General features: G+C 36.2%; 1 protein-coding gene across 18 annotated transcripts in view; it reads right to left on the bottom strand.

Moving 5' to 3' along the window:
• YAF2 (YY1 associated factor 2) overlaps positions 1-20,002 on the bottom strand; it is a 77,468-nt gene that overhangs the window by 32,157 nt on the left and 25,309 nt on the right. For 4 of the 18 annotated variants that reach the window (XM_070271248.1, XM_070271249.1, XM_023643393.2 and 1 more), the window contains one exon: positions 12,461-12,558. The exons of the other annotated variants lie outside the window; for them this stretch is intronic. In XM_070271248.1, coding sequence (XP_070127349.1) covers positions 12,461-12,528 — 68 coding nt within the window. In that variant the 5' untranslated portion in view covers positions 12,529-12,558. The remainder of the gene's footprint in view (positions 1-12,460; positions 12,559-20,002) is intronic. 18 annotated transcript variants of the gene reach the window in all.

Consider the following 20,002-nt stretch of genomic DNA (forward strand, 5'->3'; position numbering starts at 1 on the left):
TAAAGTTCTCCAAAATTTGGATCAATGGCTGCATATGAACTTTATGGCAGAATATCATGTTTCTTAGAATAAAAACAATATTGTGAATGAAAATAAACATGTTTGCTAGACAGATTTAGTTCTGATCAGTTAAATTATACTACAAGACTGTAAGTGACCAACTTGGGTTGTAAAGAAGTGAATTAAATTAATTTAGAATGAATGGGTCATGAAAATATATTCCAAGATAACTGAAAAGGGGAAGTTAAAGTTTAACAATAACATGAAATATAAAGAAACAAGTGACAAAAAAGAGGCTTACCTACCAGACAGAGGAAGACAAACACTGTAAGATTTCACTCATATGTGGAAGATAAACTAACACACAGACAAAGAGAACAGTTTAGTGGTTACCAGAGGAGAAGGGGGTTAGGGTGTGGGCACAGGGGTTGAAGGGGCACATTTATATGCTGACTGACAAATAATAACATACAACCAAAATTTCACAATGTTATATAAACTGTTATGACCTCAATAAAATTTTTTTTAAAAGCTTACCTAAAGTAAAAGAGGGGACGAAAAGGACAGGGAAAGAATTTTGGTTGGACAGAAGAGTCCTAAACTAGGAAAGACAAATGTCCCTCTACTCTCAGCATTTCTTAGCCAAACACCAAGTGAACCCCCAGCTTCTCTTCCCAAAGACAGTAAGCAACCACTGCAGGATCCTCTATCCCTAATGATACTAAGAGATTTTAGATTTACTTTCCAGATCAGCTAAGGAAATAGTTCTGATCTTCCCTCCCATCCCATAGTTCTCCATCTGCTAGCCAAAATTTAGTTTAGCACACAGAGCTAAAACACACATGTAGTGGTGAACTGACAAATTTACAAAACATACAAGGAATGAGTTAACCAACCAACGGGCATAAATGACTACTTCAGATCTTTGCTTTTTGATAGAAGGGAAGTATAAAGACAAACACAAGTATGTTAGGCTCCCGAAATGAGATAAATAAAGAAGAAACTTGAGAAAACAAACTTTATAATCCTACACATGATTACACCAGTTAACACATTATATACTAATAAATGGAAGCTATGTGCAGAAATTTTTGTTAGACAAGGCCACAAATAAGTTTACTAAAAAACACTGCCACTGAGTTAATATAGACCAACAATGACTATAAATCAACTCAGTTTTTTGAAATAGCATTAACTTGCTATAAAAGAGCTTTCTTAGAGAATTTACTAAGGTATCACAGTTATCAACTATATTTAGCAACTCACCATTAAGTAGTTCAGTGCAAATGAAAGACGCCATCACATTAACATTCAGTTAAATGGAGTCAAACTGAACACATAAAACTTGTGCATTTTATTGTACGTTAATTATACTTCAATTAAAAAATTAAATGTAGCAAGACTTTAGTTGTAAGTAACTGAGGATGAAGCATTTAGATAAAATTGATTTTCCAGCTGACTAAATTATACATTTTAAAAAACCAAATCTTTTCATTTTGTTCCTAAAATAATTGTTACATGCTTCACTGCCTTAGTAAATAGTATAACATATAAAAGCTATTAATTTTTTAAGGGTGTCTTATGTGTGCCAAAGATCATATCAAGCTCTTTATACTCACTAACTCGTTTAACGTCAAATTCCTTTCTACATGATGAGGAAACCAAGGCTCAAAATGTTTAAGAAACCTACCATAATCACATTCCAAGTCATATTCACTCCAGGTCTGCCTGATTCTAAAGTCCATGCTTTATTTTTTTCCCAGCTTTATTAAGGTACAATTAGCAAAAACTGTATATAATTAAGGTGTGCAACGTGATGTTTTGGTACATGCACATATTGTGAAATGGTTCCCACAATCAAGCTAATTAACATATCCATCACTTCACATCGCCCTTTATTATGGTGAGAACACTAAAGATCTTCTCTTTTAGCAAATTTCAAGTACATAATACAATATTATTAACTACGGTCACCATGCTGTACCTTAGATCCCCAGAACTTATTCATCCTGCCTCTGTGCAACTTTCTACCCTTTGACCAATATTTCCCCATTTCTCCCACTCCCCAGCCCCCGGCAATCACCATTCTACTCTACTTCTATGAGTTCAACTTTTTAAGATTCCACATATAAGTGAGATCATGCAGTGTATCTTTCTAAAGCCCATACTTTCTATATGTCACAATGCTGGGTTGTCTTGTTGACTCAGAACCACCTATTAGAACTTCAACAACATGTTGTGTCATCCCAATTGTTGACCCTTTTGTCTCCTGTCTTGCTGTCAGTTACGATTTTTCGATATATCTGCTTTTGGCAACCTTAGTCATCCCATTCACAACTCCAAATTCCAATCTACCTCTAATTTAATATCTACCATAACCAAAGAAGAATCAACAGTTGCCAAGAATAAGATCCAATCAAATTGGTGATCATATTTTATAAAATAGTTATTTTTTTTTGAGGAAGATTAGCCCTGAGCTAACATTCACCACCAATCCTCTTCTTTTTGCTGAGGAAGATTGGTCCTGAGCTAACATCCATACTCATCTTCCTCTATTTTATACGTGGGACACCTGCCACAGCATGGCTTGATGAGGAGTGCTACATCTGCACCCAGAACCTGAACCGGCAAACCCGGGGCTGCCAAAGCGGAACATGCAAACTTAACTGCTACATCACTGGGCTGGCCTCAAAATAATTCTTTTAAATCACTGTTAAAGACTGTGACATAGAAAACTGCATAAAATAGAATAGAGTTGTAATCTTAAAGCAGCATACATTACTCCCAGGACGTAGTGGAGGAGGGGTGGATGAGGAAGAGGCGCCTACAGAGCTTCTCAACCCCTCTGCATGCAAAGCAGCTCTGCTTTCTGCTTTAGTAATTGGCGTTCCAAATTAAATTCTATGAGAGTTTTTTTTTAACATGAAAACTATTAAAATAAACTAACCAAAAACACTGTAAGACTGTATTGGGTGGAAGTTACTGGAAAATGGCTGATAATTCAACAACACAGACAGCTCTCAAACACAAACTAAACGCCCAGAACAAAGCACTGGATGTTATCCAAAGGGTTTGGGGATTACTTTTATATCACGCTTCTCTAATTTCTATAACTTTTAGACATCTAGAACAAAGTTAAATAATAGTGATAAGAGAATTTCCTTGCCTTGTTTCTAAGAAATTTCACTTAATTTCAAATATATCTCCATGAAGCACTTTCCTGACCATGGTTTTAAGTTGCGTATTTTAATTACATTAAGGTTTTACTAAAGACTGTTTTCAGGAATGAATGTCTGATTTTATCAACTGCATTTCAAGATCTATTGAGGTGATCATATAGCTTTTCATCCTTTATCTACTATGTTGAATTATATTAAGAGCATTCCAATACATATTTGCTGTCCTGGAATAAATTCTACTTAGTCATGGTATATTATATTTTGAATGTACTATTGGATTCCTGCATCAATATTCGTAGATAAAACTGATGTGTAATTTTATTTTATTACACTATTTCTATCAGATGTTGTTACCAGTATTATGCCTGCTCTATTACTCTGCCTTTCTGGCACTAACATTTATTGAGTGCTTTCTATGTGTCAGGCATTGTTCTAAGAATTATATTTGTATTAACCTGTTTAATCTTCACAGCAAATTTAGGTTCTGGTAGGTTCTCTTACTGTTTTATAAAAATAATAAGAAGCCTCATTCTTTCTATTTCCTCTAGGTCAGTTTAAATATCAGTGAAATTATCTGTCCCACGAAGATTTGAAAGAAGCCACTTGTAAAACCATCTGGGCCTTGTAGTTTTAGGTTTGCAGTCTCTTGTTGGATCAATTTTGATGGTCTATATTTTCCCAGAAAATAATGTATTTTTCCAGTATTTTCTAATTTATTCATTGTGCCAACCATTCTTTTATAATTATGTTAACAATATTATTTGTATCTATGGTTACTTTCTTTTTCTTAATCCAAATTTTTATTTTTGTACTTTCTCCTTGTTACCAAAAAAGGTTCTCAGCTAGTCTTATTTATTTTTGTTTTAATCAGGAACCAGCTTTTGGTTTTATTTATCTTAGCTACCTTTTTTGTTTTATAATTTATCACTTGCTATCTTTATCTTTATTAATTACTTTTTCCAGCTTTCCTTAGGTTTATTTTTTGCTTATATTAAATTATTTAGTTAAATCTTAACTTATTTATTTTTATTTTTTTAGTAATAATATTTTCAGAAATAATTTTACCTGTGCTCCCATGTTATGTATGTATTTCATTTTTATTGTAATTATTTTCTAGACAGACAACTGCCAGCAGTTTGCAGTTTCTTCAGACCTTTGAACCACGACTTTTTTTAGGAGAATATTTTACATTCTTAAATTCAAGTGAGGGATGTTTTTGTTTTGAGGTTTGGGAAGCTTTTGTGGTTTGGTTTCTGGTTCTTGCTTTTGTTATTAACTTAAAATTTCATCGTAATTATGTGGTTGATAATATTTTTACTTATTTTTAAGTTTTCTTTCCAGTACTTATTTTAGAAAATGTTCCATGAGGAATTGAAAAGGTGTTCCTTCTTTTTACAATAACAGAGTATATTTATTATATCAGCCTTATTGATTATATGATTCAGATTCTCCATATCTTATTTTTTCTCTTTGATGTAGCAAGGACTGAAAGATGTTTTAAAGTCTCCCATTACTGCTATCTTTCTTTTTCTTCCTCCTTGAATTTATAGTTTTCACTTTAAATACTTCAATGCTTCATCTTGAAAAAATGAAGATGTGCTCTCTTTATATTAGTAACTATATCCTTGATCATTACAAAGTGCCTCTCTTTTTTCTCACCCAATGTTTATTGCATTTAATTCAACTCTGTCTAGTAGTAAAACCAATCCACTGAACAATCTTTGTCTGTATTTGCCTGGTAGGTTGTTTCGACTATCCATTTACTTCCAGCTCCATTAATAATTTTGTTCTAGATGTGTTTCTAACATCAGGTGTATAGTTGGGTTTTGTATTTCATCTAATTCGCGTTTTACTAAAAAGCTGAGCTTGTGTCATGGGCATTTATTGTTTTAACAAGCACATCTGGTCTTGTTTTAACATTTTCTGGGGTTTGGGTTTTTTTCCCTTTGATGCTCATTCTTTTGTTTTCCATCTTTTGCTGTACGGTTATTTCACATATGAAACAAATGTCTACTGAGCCTACTACGTGCCAAGCACCATGCTTGGTGTTAGGAATACAATGGTAAACAAAAAGTTAGCTACATATATATAATTACAAACTGCGGTTTTGTTTTCCCCCCCTCATCCCAACATCATAAGCAATTCTCATAGGAGTCGCTGTAGATAAGGCTTTCAAGGAAGATTTACCACAAGATCTGACATGCTCAGATTTAAATAATACAAAGGAGTTCCCCGAATGAAACAGGAGGAGAAAGATGATCTCAGACAGAAAGTAACCACTGAGTGTACAAGGGCGGCAAAGAACTTGGTGCATTATAGGAACTGAAAGCAATTCAGTACGGCTGGAGAAATTGATTGAGGGTAAGGACTGCAAGGGATCAAGAAGTAGGCAGGTCAGATCAGGTCTACAAAATGCGCCAAGTTAAAGAACTGGGTTTTATTCTGGGTACAATATATATTCTGAAATACTTTTCAGAAGAGAAGCAACTTGAACTATATTTCCATTTAAAAACTGTTGTGTGGAGAATGAACTGAAGCATGACACATATGGAATTGAAGAGAGCAAGTGGTAGGTACACTATTAGAGGAGCCTAGACAAGACACAATGGTGGCTTGGCGCACACTTGACTAATGGTGGAAATGGATGGAAGTGAACGAATCCAAAGATTTTAATCAAGAGTACTATCACTCTTCCACCTCTCCTTCCCCCAATTTTGGATTTATATAGTCTACTTTTAGTTCTAGTCTAGGTTACTTTTACATGTAGTATAATTTAGTTGTTTTTACAATAAAGACATCCCTGTCCCTTTACATAAACTCATTCATTCAATAAATGTTTATTAAACGTATATTACTGTCAGGTAACATTCTAGGCATGGGAATATAGTAAAAAGGAAAAAAGCTTCTAGCCTCATAAAGCTTACAAGTTGTAAGTTAAAATAAAACTAAGCCTTCCTTAAGAATCTGATTATGTACTACCATAATATTCTAAATCAGTAACATTAAAACATTTTTTGGTGTAATATAGTCATTCATTCACTCAACAGACATTTACTAAACACCATCTTTGTACCAGGTCTTATTCTGCAGGTATACAGAAGTATTCCCTCATGAAGCATACATGCATCCTAGTAAAGATACAGTAAAGATAGGCATATATATATATATATATATATATATCTCATCTGAATGAAATATTATTAGGGAGTAGGAGGGGAAAAATAAAGCAGGGTATGAGAAGAGAGAGTTACACACAAGTGCTATTTTTCTACAGGGAAATCAGGGAAGCACCTCTGATGAGGTCACACTTAAGCAGAGTCCTGAATGAAGTGAAGGAGTAAGCCATGCAGGTATACATGGCACATTCCAGGAAGGGCAAAACTAACTGCAAAGTCCCTAAAATGTGAAGTTGGCATATTCAAGGAACACTAAAGTGACCAAAATGTCTGAACTCTAATGAGTGAGAGAGAAAATGACAAAATTAGCTTGAAGAAGTAGCTGAGAATCAGATCATGTAAGGCCTTCCTTTCATACAATGGAAAAAATTTAGAATCTAATTATTTTAAGTGGGACGAGAAACTAAGTAGAATGCGAAGGTCCTGAGCAGGAGACTAACATCATCTGACTAAAGTTAAGTTACCCTGCTGCCCTACTAGAATGGTCAAAACCCAGAACACTGACAACACCAACACTGGTGCAGATGTGGAGCAACAGGAGCTCTCATTCATTGTTGGCGGGAATAAAAAATGGTACAGCCACTTTGGAAGACAGTTTGGCAGCTTCTTAAAAAACTAAACATACTCTTACCATATGATCCAGCAATCACATGCCTTGGTGTGTACCCAAAGGAGATGAAAACTTGTGTCTACACAAAATGTTGCATGCAGATGGTTATAGCAGCTTTATTCATAATTGCCAAAACTTGGAAGTAACCAAGATGTCCCCCAAAAGGTGATACTGGATAGATGGATAAATTGTGGTACATCCAGACACTGGAATATTATTCAGCACTTAAAAGAAATGAGCTGGGGGCCGGCCCGGTGGCTGAGTGGTTAAGTTCACGCGCTCCGCCTTCGGCAGCCCAGGGTTTCACCGATTTGGATCCTGGGCACAGACATGGCACCACTCATGAGGCCACGTTGAAGCAGTGTCCCATATGCCACAACTAGAAGGACCCACAACTAAAAATATATAACTATGTACTGAGAGGACTGGGGGAGAAAAAGCAGGGGGGAAAAGAAAAAAAGAAGATTGGCAACAGTTGGTAGCTCAGGTGCCAATCTTTAAGGAAAAAAAAAAAGAAATGAGCTATCAAGTCATCAAAAGACATGGAGGAACCTAAAACGCATATTACTAAGTGAAAGAAGCCAGTCTGAAAAGGCTATATATACTGCATGATTTCAAGTATACGACACTCTGGAAAAAGCAAAACCATAGACACAGTAAACAGATCAGTGGTTGCCAGGGCCTGAGGGGGGAGGAGGGATGAATAGGTATAATGCCAAAGATTTTTAAGGCAGTGAAACATTCTGTATGATACTATAATGATGGATACATGTCATTATGTATTTGTCTGAACCCACAGAATGTATGACACCAAATGTGAACCCTAATGTAAACTATGGACTTCGGGGGATAATGACATGTCAATATAGCTTCAACGTACCACTTTGGTGGAGATATTGATAATGGGGGAGGCCATGCAAGTGCAAGGGCAGGAGTTATTTGGGAAATGTCTCTACCTTTTGCTCAATTTTGATATGAACATGAAACTGCTCTAAAAAATAGTCTATTAAAAAAAACACTGATGCCATAAAAGAGTGACTATAAAAGGTATGAATGACATATCACTTTACAAAACAGTCTGGGGAAAATTTTAAGGTAATGTCCTTTGTATGGGTTCCCATGTCAATCACATTAGGATTTGTGGACATTGAGATATGAAGATCTATAATTAAATTCTGGCACTACTACTGAATGGCTTCTGTTCTTATATAATTCATTTAACCTTTCTGGACTCTCTTTTCTTGGTAAAATAATTACAATAATAATAGTCACTCTACAAAGGGGTTTGTGAGGGCCAGATAAAAATGAGCTTCAGAACTTTAAAAAAAAAAGCCGCTATTTAGAGAACAGGTGGTAGGGAAGTAACGTATAAGCAGGGAAACCAACTGGAACTTACGTAACAGGCAGACAGGAGATGGTGGTGGCTTATATTAGGAGGGCAACAGTAGAAGTAAAAGAAGTGGTGGAATTCTAAACATATTTTGAAGGTAGAGCGTATAGGATTTGTAGATGAATAGGAAGTAGAGGATGAGAGAAAGGGAGGAGAGAGTGTGTGTCATCAAGAGAGGAGGAAAAATTTGCAAAAAGAAAAGTAAGTTCAATTTTGCACATGTTCAGTCTGAGATATCTACAAGACATACAAGTGGAGTTGCCTAAATAATTGCCTAATAATTCACATGTAAAGAAATGGGAGATGTTCATGCCTAATTTACTGAGAACACTCACTGTTTGACAGTCACATCTTAAACATGCATATAGTGAATATCAATATCTTCTAAATTCCAATAATAGTTAAAATAGTATACCAACATTAGGTATAACAAGACACACATGGTTATAACAAGACACACATGGTTTCAACCCTTAGTTTACAGTTTAGTGTGACAAACAGAAAAATATACAGTGAAAATATATGCACTAAGTGTTATTATGGGAAAAGTCTAAAACAGAGGAAGAAATTTAGGTAGAGATAAAAACTTCTGGCTAGATGTCATAGTTCTCAATAAACGAGGGAGAATACCCAGGAAAGGAGTAGAGGTCTGACCCACGAATGAATATAATCGGTAGTTAAATTATTTTAGTTAGCAATATACTATAAGTAAAGCATAGGTTACTGGCAAATAACACCTTAAGAATGAAATTATGGTATTAAATATAACTTCAATTTAAAGTAACATACATGAAACCATGTCAAGTGCTAAAATGAAAGGTTTCTGAGAAGTAGTACCAGAATTTAAAGAAGTGAAAGGTAAGTAGAGACTGAAATAAGCCCACCCCTCAAAAAAATTTTAGGATAGCCCCCAAGTTGAAGCTTAGAGGATGAACAAGAGTTGGAAGAGTGAAAAGAATATTCCATACACTAGAACACACATTAAGCAAAGACTCTATATTAGGAATAATTAACAGCTTAGAGAAAGAGGTAATCCATTGAAGAACTATTTACTACACACCTGTTTTATGACAGGCTCTGGGAATCAAAGGTGAAGAAGACATCCTTAAATAGTCTATAGAATGTTACAGGGAGCAGCCTATCAAAAGCAGTTGTAGTAAGGGTTAAGACTGGCTTAAATTCAGGTGGTTATGGAAGTACATAGGACGAGTACCTAGGCAGATCCTATGGGAACAGGGAAGGCTTTCTGAAGGATGTGACATCTAAAACTAAGACATGAAATTAACAAGGATTAACCAAAGCTGGGATGCAGAGTGGGAAGTGGTAGGGACAGACAATGGGAGGAAAAGCAAAACATCATCCAGAGATTAGAGTGTGTGCAAAGTATAGAAACAACAGAGCAGAACACTGTAGGTGGATGGTGGATACAGCTAGAGCATAACATGACTGGGGTGAATGGCAAGAGCTAAGGCTGAAAAAATAAACAGGAATCAAACCATGAAAGGGTTTGTGAACCAGGTTAAAGAGCGCAGACTTTACTTAAGAATGTTGGCCGTACAAAAAGGTTCATATCAAAGAAAAGAAAGTTTACAGTAGTGAGGGACCAGATGATCTAGAACAGGGGACGCAGCTCAATTATCTACAGAGACTAGATAAACAACAAAACGAGTAAAGAGGATTAGGTATAAGAAAAACTCAGGAGACCACCGAGAGTGAGGAGAACTGTGGAGAGCAAGTCCCCCCTAAATGGTGCATCGTTCCACTGAATGATGTGGCTGAGTGTTGCTAGATCCTCCAATTTTTAAAGAGAAGCTGAAAACTTGAAATTTCATGAGAAATCTCCTGCATTTTTAATAATGGCAATTCAAATTCTTTGAAACAAGATGCAGACCAACATTGAGGGGACCAAACAAAACAAAACTAAGAGTCTAACCAGTACCACCAGTCAGTGCCCAGCCTCTAGTGCGGAACCTTGAAGACTATGCTGAGGCTGCTGACTTGGACCTGAAGGCAGCGGAGAGAGAATTAACATTTAAAGAAGAATGACAAGTAACCAACACTTGAGAAGGCACAGTGTCTGTCTTGTTCACTGCTGAGAAAGTACCTAACACTTCGTTGGTTTCAGTAAATATTTAGAGATGAAGATAAAACTGGAATTTTTTGAAACTGAGTGTCTGGCAGTAGATAGGACAACTGGAGAAGAGAAATACAAGAAAGAAAAATAATCCAGTGCTCCTTTGCTCCAACCCTAGCCTTGCGCTAGTTTTTAGCTTTGTTCACAGTCAGCTCCTACCACATGCTGCCTAGTGTTCCTTCTTTGGCTACATAACTGCTTCTATCTCAGAAATTTGGCCAACACACCAATGACCATAATTAGCAACTATCAGCTTTCACCTGGGTAGGGGCAATGACATTAAATAAGATGAATGATCACGGTAGATGGAAGAAAGAGAAGAATATTCTTTGCTTCACTTCAACACCAGGCTAGGACCTCCAGTGCTAATTCCATACCCTACCCTATAGCTGTCTACTGCTGCTAAAACTGCTACCTTAACATCAGGCATAAGTAACAGTCAAATGCTCCACTAACGGTGCTGGGCAACACCCACCAACAATAATGAGTATGCTTGGAAAGGAAGACTGGGAAGGAAATACCACGAGATTGAGATTCTGCTAGAAGGGAGATGGAGTAACAAAGAGGTAGGTTGAGAAAGACTGGAAACTCAGAACAGGTATTAAAGTCAAGTAATAATTAAGACAAGAAAACAAGTAGCCCAGGAAACCCCAGAATCTGAGCATTTATATATTGAGAGTCCAAGTAATCTCATATTACAAAAGCAAAGTGTGGCACTATTTAAAATAAACTATAGAACATTCTTCTGCTGGTATTGTGTCACATGGATAACTGGTATTAGAGATTATAAATTCATTTACTGAAAATAATCTTCTTAAATGTCCCTCATCTAGGAAAGGTGAAACCAAAGGGCTATCAAAATGTCAAGTCACGTGTATTGTACCCTAGATATGGCTTTCTTTTGCAATACGTTTTGCAATATGTTCATTCTCAAACTTCTACTAGGGAAGAAATAGAGAGAAAATGAGTCTTGATTTGAAAATTTCTAAGCAATTAGTATGTTAGAGAACGGACACCCCATCCCCATAAAGTAAGATGTTGGGCTTCATCTTATAAAAAGGAAGTCATCATATAAGGATTCCTTTTGGTTCAGAGCAATGACTTTAAACCAAGAAAAGAGAGGTTTGTTACACTGCTGGGTGAGGTAGATGATAATGACATTAGTGTATAGTAATCCTACCTACAACAGCCCGTGTAAAAGGACTGAGTCTGAGAGTCTCATAAAGCAGGAGCCTATATTCTAACTTAAAGCTTACAGAAAGGAAACTTTACACTTTATCTAAAGAAGTTAAGTAGAACTAGGGATCAGGGAACACCACTGAAAGACCTAAATGCTCTGTCAAATTTAGGAACAGACAGTAGAGTTTCCAGTTACCAATAATCAATAGCAAAGCTGAGCACCCATGAACAGGTGAAGCAATAAAAGAAAAAAAGATACTCAAAGCACCTTTAATGAGAAGTAGGAACAGAAGGAGAATTATATAAAACTAAATGTTCTTTCAGATGCCCTAAGTCTGCACTGTACAATACAGAAGCCACATGCAGGTAATGAGCACTTGAAATGTGCTAGTCCAAACTGAGATGTGCTGAAAATATAAAATGCACCTTATATTTCGAAGACTCGGTATGAAAAAGATTGTAAAACAGCTCACTAATAATTGAAACGGTAATATTTTAGATATATTAGGTTAAATATAGTATTAAAAGTAATTTCACCTGCTACATTTTACTTTATTAATTTGGCCACAAGAAATTTTAACATTACATACATGGCTCCCATTTGTGGCCTGTATTGTATTTCTACTAGACAGTGCTGTTATAAACTAGTCATGCTTAATGTGAAGCCTTAAGTTAATATGACTATTTTAACATTTTCATTGAATCTAATATTGTTTGTTCCTTTAGTATTAAATTCCTCTTGGGTACACCCTAAGTAACATGATTTTAATGTGAAGAACAATGATAGCTTACCAGACTGTCCAGGAAAGAGACTGAATCAAATTTCTGGACAGCGGCTTGAGCCAGCAGGATTGTTCCATCAAATGGTAACCAGGCTCTCCTCGTGTTATCTTTGGCAAAAGGGTTACATAGTAAGAAAGAAGCACTACATTACACATGGAACAGGATTTGACCAATAGCTTAACTAAATCCATCCAGCATAATAATATGCTTTGTTTTAGAATTTTCTCAATTACAATTCAAGTGTTAAACTTACAAAGATAAACATCTTGCACTATGAAGTTTGCCCATTCTCAACAATTTTTAGATATTCAAATTCACCCTTTTGGGAAAGATCTCACCTAACACTGACTCCGAATTTGCTACCAAGGAAAACACACCTCCCTCACCAGGGTGGAAAGGAAACAACAGTAACTAAATTTTATAAGATATTACGAGAGATTTTAAAAGACACTGGAATTTTCATATATTCACTAATACCATCTGGAAATAGTCCATGGGTCCATCTGGAAACTTGAAGAGAATGTGGTTTTAGGAAATAAAGAATTTCACAAATAACACACAGAACATAAACACATTTAACAAGACAGGACTGACTCAAAGACAGAGCATACAGTAACTGAGAAAAACAATTGTACTATCCCAATACTAGAAGACTACAAACTTAAAAAAAAATATATTGGATTCAGCCCAAGGAAAATAAAATTGGATTTCAGAAATACAAAATTTCCTATAGATTAAAATATTCTTCAGTCAGACTTCTTTGGCACAAAACAATTAAAAGCTTCATGTAGAGTTCTCAGTCAAATTACCTTAGACTCTGGTAACCAATGGAAGAAATGGAACCAGGGGAAGACATGCCAAATGGCTTAAGGGGAATTTGGGCTCAGCTGCTAGTTAATTTAAGAGTGAAGTGTGAAAGTGTATTAGTTATTCATTCAAATATCTAAGAGCCTACTAAGCACAAGGCATTATACTAAGTTTTGGAGATACAATGGTGAACAAGCTACAATCTCTGACCATTACAGAGTTCACTCTCTGGTAGTTTTGTAAAAGAATAGGAAGTAGGATCAACATTGATATTTCATTGCCTGTTTGACATGCCAAATCAAGACATTTCTCCCTTCTCCTATTTGTATTTGAGGGAAAGGGGTGGGGACAGAGAAATAGGGAAGAAAAAAAGAGATCTGCACATAACATACCGAATTAAAATTTTTTTTCCTTAGGTCTTTCCCTGTAAAACTCTGAACTCCTTAAAAAGGGAGGATGAAACCTAATCACTCCACATCCCCAGCACCTAACCTAGTGTTTGGCTCTCATCTGCTGCTCACTATCTCAGAACTAGATTAAATTACAGCCACTGTGCTGGGGCCACTGCTTCCTCCTCCACTGTAGACCCATATCAAGAACAAATGGAGCCAGCCCTAGTGGCCAAGTGGTTAAGTTCAGCACGCTCTGCTTTGGCGGCCTGGGTTCGGTTCCTGGCTGTGGACCTACACCACTCGTCTGTCAGTGGCCATGCTGTGGCAGCAGCTCACATACAAAAAAAGAGTAAGACTGGCAGCAGCTGTTAGCTCAGGATAAATCTTCCTCAGCAAAAAAACAAACCAAAAAAAAGAGAAGCGGTTTCCCAGGTTACTTTCTACACTTTCAGAGAGAAACACATTTTAAAAAATGAATAAATGAAGACTAAAATAATAAAGGTCAATCCTTCAGTGCTGCTTTTTGCAAAAATAAGCATATACATACATTAAATGTAGGTGTTTAAAAGCTATCAAATAATATACATATTCTTTCAGGAAAAACATGCAGTTTCATAAAGCTAATTTCCTTTCACCACCCTCACTAGATGCCCCTCACCTCCGAGCCCCATCCAGAGGTAACTACTACCGTGAACTTGCTGTAAATGAGATCACACTGCACACATTATTCTGCAATTAACTTTTCCTTGTATTTATGAGGTCTCCCCATATTTATATATATCAAAAGGTACCATACAATAGTGGACTCTGGAGCCAGGTGACTGAGGTTCAAATCCTAGCTTTGAATCCCAGCTCTGCTATTTACTACTTATCAGAGTGGATAGGTTATTTACCCTTCTATGCTTTAGTATTCCTATGTGTAAAATGGAGAAAATGATAGTACCTGTTTCTGAGTTCTTACGAGGACTAAAGTAGTTAATGTTTATAAAATACTTAGAACAATTCCTGGGCATAGACAATACCATTTGTTTCTTAAAAAGAAAAATCACTGATGATATAATCTAAACATAGAGCTAGGTAATTCTCTGTTACATAACCATTTTATGTCTTATTTATCTGTGCCTCTTACTGGTGAGACTTTTTTCCAAATGAATAGCCCTGTACAAATCTCCCTGGGCAAATGTCCGAGTTTCTCTAGACTAACACCTTGAAAAGGTATTAGGGCATGCACATTTTCAACTGATCCCGAGCTTTGCAATCTAATGGGTGAAAATCGATGGGTGAAAACTTAATTGCATTTCCCGGCAAATGAGACTAAGCATCTTCTCAGCTCATTAACCATTCCAATTTCCAATTTCCAGTTTCCTCTACTGTGAATTGCCTTAATATCCATTGTTCACTTTATTTGTATTTGTATCATCTGTCTTATTCTTTTGATCTTCATATATTCTGGACACAAATCCACTGGCTATCACAGACTCCGCACTTACCTCTCAGTCATGCCACTTATCTTTTACTTTGGCTTATGATGTCTTTTATTGAGCCCAAATTTTTCTTTTTGAGACAGTCAAATCCTTTATCCTTGATGGTTCATTCTTCTTTGCTCAACTTATTAAAGGCAACCTTACATATCCTAAATACACATATTCTTCTATATTTTCCAAAACAGTTTTTCATGTTTAGTATTTAATTCAATTGGAATTTCTGCATATGGTTTGAAGCAGAGATCTGTATTCCCCCCATATAGACAACCAATTCAACAGTCCACTCTTTCTTTCCCTGCTGAAGGAAAATCCCATCTCTAGCAATTACCAACTTCTCAAATACATATGGATCCATTTCTGAACTCTGTATTCTGTTATATTAATGTCTTCTCCTGCATTAAGGCTATCCTACTTTAAATACTCTAAGTTTTTACTTTATTTAACTGAGGTATAATTTACATACAGTAAAGTGTACAAATATTGTGTACAGCTTGATTTTTAAATATGTATACTGCTGTGTGATCCAATCCAGACCAAGGTATTAACATGCTCCAGAATGCTCCCTCATACTTCTTCCCAATCAGTACCATGCTTCCAAGAGAACCACTACTCTGATCTCTATCATCACAGATTAGTTCTACCTGTTTCTGAGTGTCCTATAAATGAAATCATACAATGTATAATCTTTTGTGTCTTACTTCTTTTGCTCAACATTAAGCCTGGGGGATTCATCCCATACTGTGTGTAGCAGGAGGTTTTTCCTTTTCATTGCTATGTAGTATTCCATTCTAAATACCATAATTTAAAAGTTAGTCTTGATATTCAACAGTGCAAGCTTTGTTCTTTTTCTTCTCTCAGAATTCTTAGTCTGCTGCCTCTCCTTTGTATGTGAAGGTCATTTTCCACACAAAAAAGTCCTATTCAGACTTTTACCTAAAACTATATATAATTCACAAAAAATAATTTTTTAGTAATATTTATATTTCTTACCCATAAATATAATATATCCTGCCTCTTATTCATGTCTAATTTTATGTCCTTCAATAAAACTTTGAGTACTTTATAGAGTTTGTTGTAAAGGAGATATTGTTTATTTTCTAATTGGCTGTTGCCAATTTGAATGTTGATCATATATCCAGTAACACTGAACTCTCTCATTAATACAATTTGCTGATTTTTTTTTCCTAAGGATATACTCATCTCATTTTTTTTCCTTTCCAATCCTTTCGGATTTTTTTTTATCTTCTAGTAGAGGTATATTTGTCTTATTCTTAACTTTAATGAGAATGTTTTTAAGGTTTCATCATTAAACATGATGCTTGCTGTTTGAAAGACTGCCTTTACTGGAAGAAAAAAGTTCACTTCTCTTCATGGTTTGAGGGTTACTTTTTTAACATTAATGGGTATCGAGTTTTATCATATAGTTTTACTAAATCTTTCAGGATTTTTTTTCCTAAATCTTACCTCATAAACTACATTGATACAATCTTCTAATATTGAACAATCCTTACATTCTTATCCTAACTAAAATTTTTATGCCTGTGTTCATAAATGAGATTGAATATAATATTTTCCCTTGTATATTCTTACCAGTTTATGTTCCAAGGCTAAACTTATCTGATAAACAGCCAGGGTAGCTTTCCCTCTTTTTCTATATCTGGATCAGTTTGTCTAAAATTGGGATTATCTGTTCTCCAAATGTATGTCTGAAATTCTGATTACAAATACCACAATTAAAACTCTTCCTTCTGGGGCCAGCTCCTTGGCTAAGTAGTTAAGTTCCTGCATTCCACTTCAGCCACCCAGGGTTTGGCCAGTTTGGATCCCAGGCGCGGATATGGCACCATTCATTAAGCCATGCTGAGGCAGCATCCCACATAGTACAAACAGAGGCACTCACAACTAGAATACACAACTATGTACCGGGGTGCTTTGGGGAGAAGAACAAGAAGATGATTGGCAACAGATGTTAGCACAGGTGCCAATCTTTAAAAAAAAAAAACTTCCTTCTGATACCACTTCACATCAGTGAGGATGGCTATAATCAAAGAGACAGATAGTGGAAGTGTTGGTGAAGGTGAGGAAAAATTGGAACCCTCATACATTACTGGTGGGAAAGGAAGGTGGTGCAGCTGCTTTGGAAAATAGTCTGGCAGCTCCTTAAAAGGTTAAACATAGAGTTACCATTTAATCTAGCAATTCCACCCCTAGGTATATATCCAAAAGAATGAAAGCAGATGTCCACACGAAAACTTGTACACAAATGTTGATAGCAATACTATTCATAATAGGCAAAAAGTGGAAAACAGGGGCCAGCCCCATGGACAAGTGGTTAAGTTCGCGCGCTCCACTTCGGCAGCCCAGGGTTTCGCTGGTTTGGATCCTGGGTGAGGACACGGCACCGCTCATCAAGCCATGCTGAGGCGGTGTCCTACATGCCACAACTAGAAGGACCTACAACTAATAAATAGACAACTATGTACCGGGAGGCTTTGGGGAGAAAAAAGGAAAAATAAAATCTTAAAAAAAAAAAGTGGAAAACAATCCAAATATCCATCAACTGATGAATGGATAAAAAAATGCGGTATACATTCTTTTTCACCATTCACAAAAATAAACTCAGGGGCTGGCCCCATGGCCGAGTGGCTAAGTGTGCGCGCTCCGCTGCAGGCGGCCCAGTGTTTCATTGGTTCGAATCCTGGGCGCAGACATGGCACTGCTCATCAAACCACGCTGAGACAGCGTCCCACATGCCACAACTAGAAGGACCCACAACGAAGAATATATAACTATGTACCAGGGGGCTTTGGGGAGAAAAAGGAAAAAAATAAGATAAAAAAAAATAAACTCAAAATGGATCAAAGACCTAAAGGTAAGAACTGAAACCATAAGGTTTCTAGAAGAAAATACAGGCAGTGCACTTTTTGACATCAGTATCAAAAGGATCTTTGCGGACACCATGTCCTCTCAGAGAAGGGAAACAACAGAAAGAATAAACAAATGGGACTTCATCGGACCGGAGAGCTTCTTTAAGGCAAGGGATAACAGGATTGAAACAAAAAAACAACCCACCAACTGGGAAAAAATATTTGCAAGTCATATATCCGACAAAGGGTTAATCTCCATACTATATAAAGAACTCACACAACTCAACAACAAAAAATCAAACAACCCGATCAAAAAATGGGGAAGGGACATGAACAGATACTTCTCCAAAGAAGATATACGGATGGCCAATAGGCACATGAAAAGATGCTCATCATCACTGATCATCAGAGAAATGCAAATCAAACTATACACTAAGATATCACCTTCCACCCGTTAGAATGGCAAAAATAACCAAAACAAAAAGCAATAAATGTTGGAGAGGTTGTGGAGAAAAAGGAACCCTCATACACTGCTGGTGGGAATGCAAACTGGTGTAGCCACTTGGAAAACAGTATGGAGATTTCTCAAAAAGTTAAAAATAGAAATACCATGTGACCCAGCCATCCCACTACTGGGTATCTATCCAAAGAACTTGAAATCAACAATACAAAGAGACTTATGCACCCCTATGTTCACTGCAGCATTATTCACAACAGCCAAGATGTGGAAGCAACCCAAGTGCCCTTCGACTAATGATTGGATAAAGAAGATATGGTATATATATATATACACAATGGGATACTAGTCAGCCATAAAAAAGCATAGAATTGTCCCATTCACAACAACATGGATGAACCTTGAGGGTATTATGTTAAGTGAAATAGGCCAGATAGAGAAAGACAATCTCTGTATGACTCCACTCATATATGGAAGTTAAACATGTAGACAAAGAGAACAGACGAGTGGTTACCAGGGGAACAGGGGAGTGGTGGGTGGGCACAAAGGGTGAAATGGTACACCTACAACATGACTGACAAAGAATAATGTACAACTGAAATGTCACAAGGTTGTAAACTATCATAATCGCAATAAAAAGTTAAAAAAAAGTCTAGAATAAGCAAATCTATAGAAACAGAGTTGATTAGGGGTTGCCTAAGGCTAAAGGGTTTAGGGAGAATTGTGATTGAATGCTAATAGGTACAGAGTTTCTTTTTGGGGTGATGAAAATATTCTAAAATTAACCGTGGTAGCGGTTGCACAACTCTATAAAAATATTAAAAACCACTGACCTGTACATTTTAAATGGGTAAATGGTATGGTTTATGAATTACAGCTCAATAAAGCTGCCATTTTAAAAAACCTATTCCTCTTGGGGAAATTTACTACAGCTTCAGTTTTAGTTTCTTTGGATTCTCTTTTTCTTGTACAGTCAATTTTGAAATGATTTATTCCTAGAAAACAGACCATTTCACCAGTTTCACCTTCAACTTTTCTTTGAAAAGTTCTCCATTATAAAACTCTTCTTTAATGTCAAAAAAAAAAAACACCACTTCTTAAAAGTTCCTGTAACTGCTATTCTACCAAATGTTATCCCACTGGCCTACCTGCATGAAGGCAAGGAAAGAACAAGTTCTATTATTCCCATTTTAGAATTAGAGAAACTGAAGCATAATAAAGGTTTCTAAAAATACTTTGTCCCCAACTTTCTTTTAAAAAATCAAAGCCACAGAGAAGTTGAAAGTACAATGGATATCCATATACCCAGCTCCTAGATTCAAAATTATTAACATTTGCCACATTTGCTTTCTCTCTCTCTACATACACATACATACACACCACATCCAAATACCCACACACCTTTTTTTAACCAATTCTTGAACCCATCATATTTCACTTCTAAATATTTCAGCATATATCTCTAAAGAATAAGGTCATTCTCAATATAACCACCAAACCATTATCACACTAAAGAAACCATAAAATTGAACAGTCTCTTACAA

This window comes from Equus caballus, chromosome 6 (genome assembly GCF_041296265.1).
Source record: "Equus caballus isolate H_3958 breed thoroughbred chromosome 6, TB-T2T, whole genome shotgun sequence".
NCBI lineage: Eukaryota > Metazoa > Chordata > Mammalia > Perissodactyla > Equidae > Equus > Equus caballus.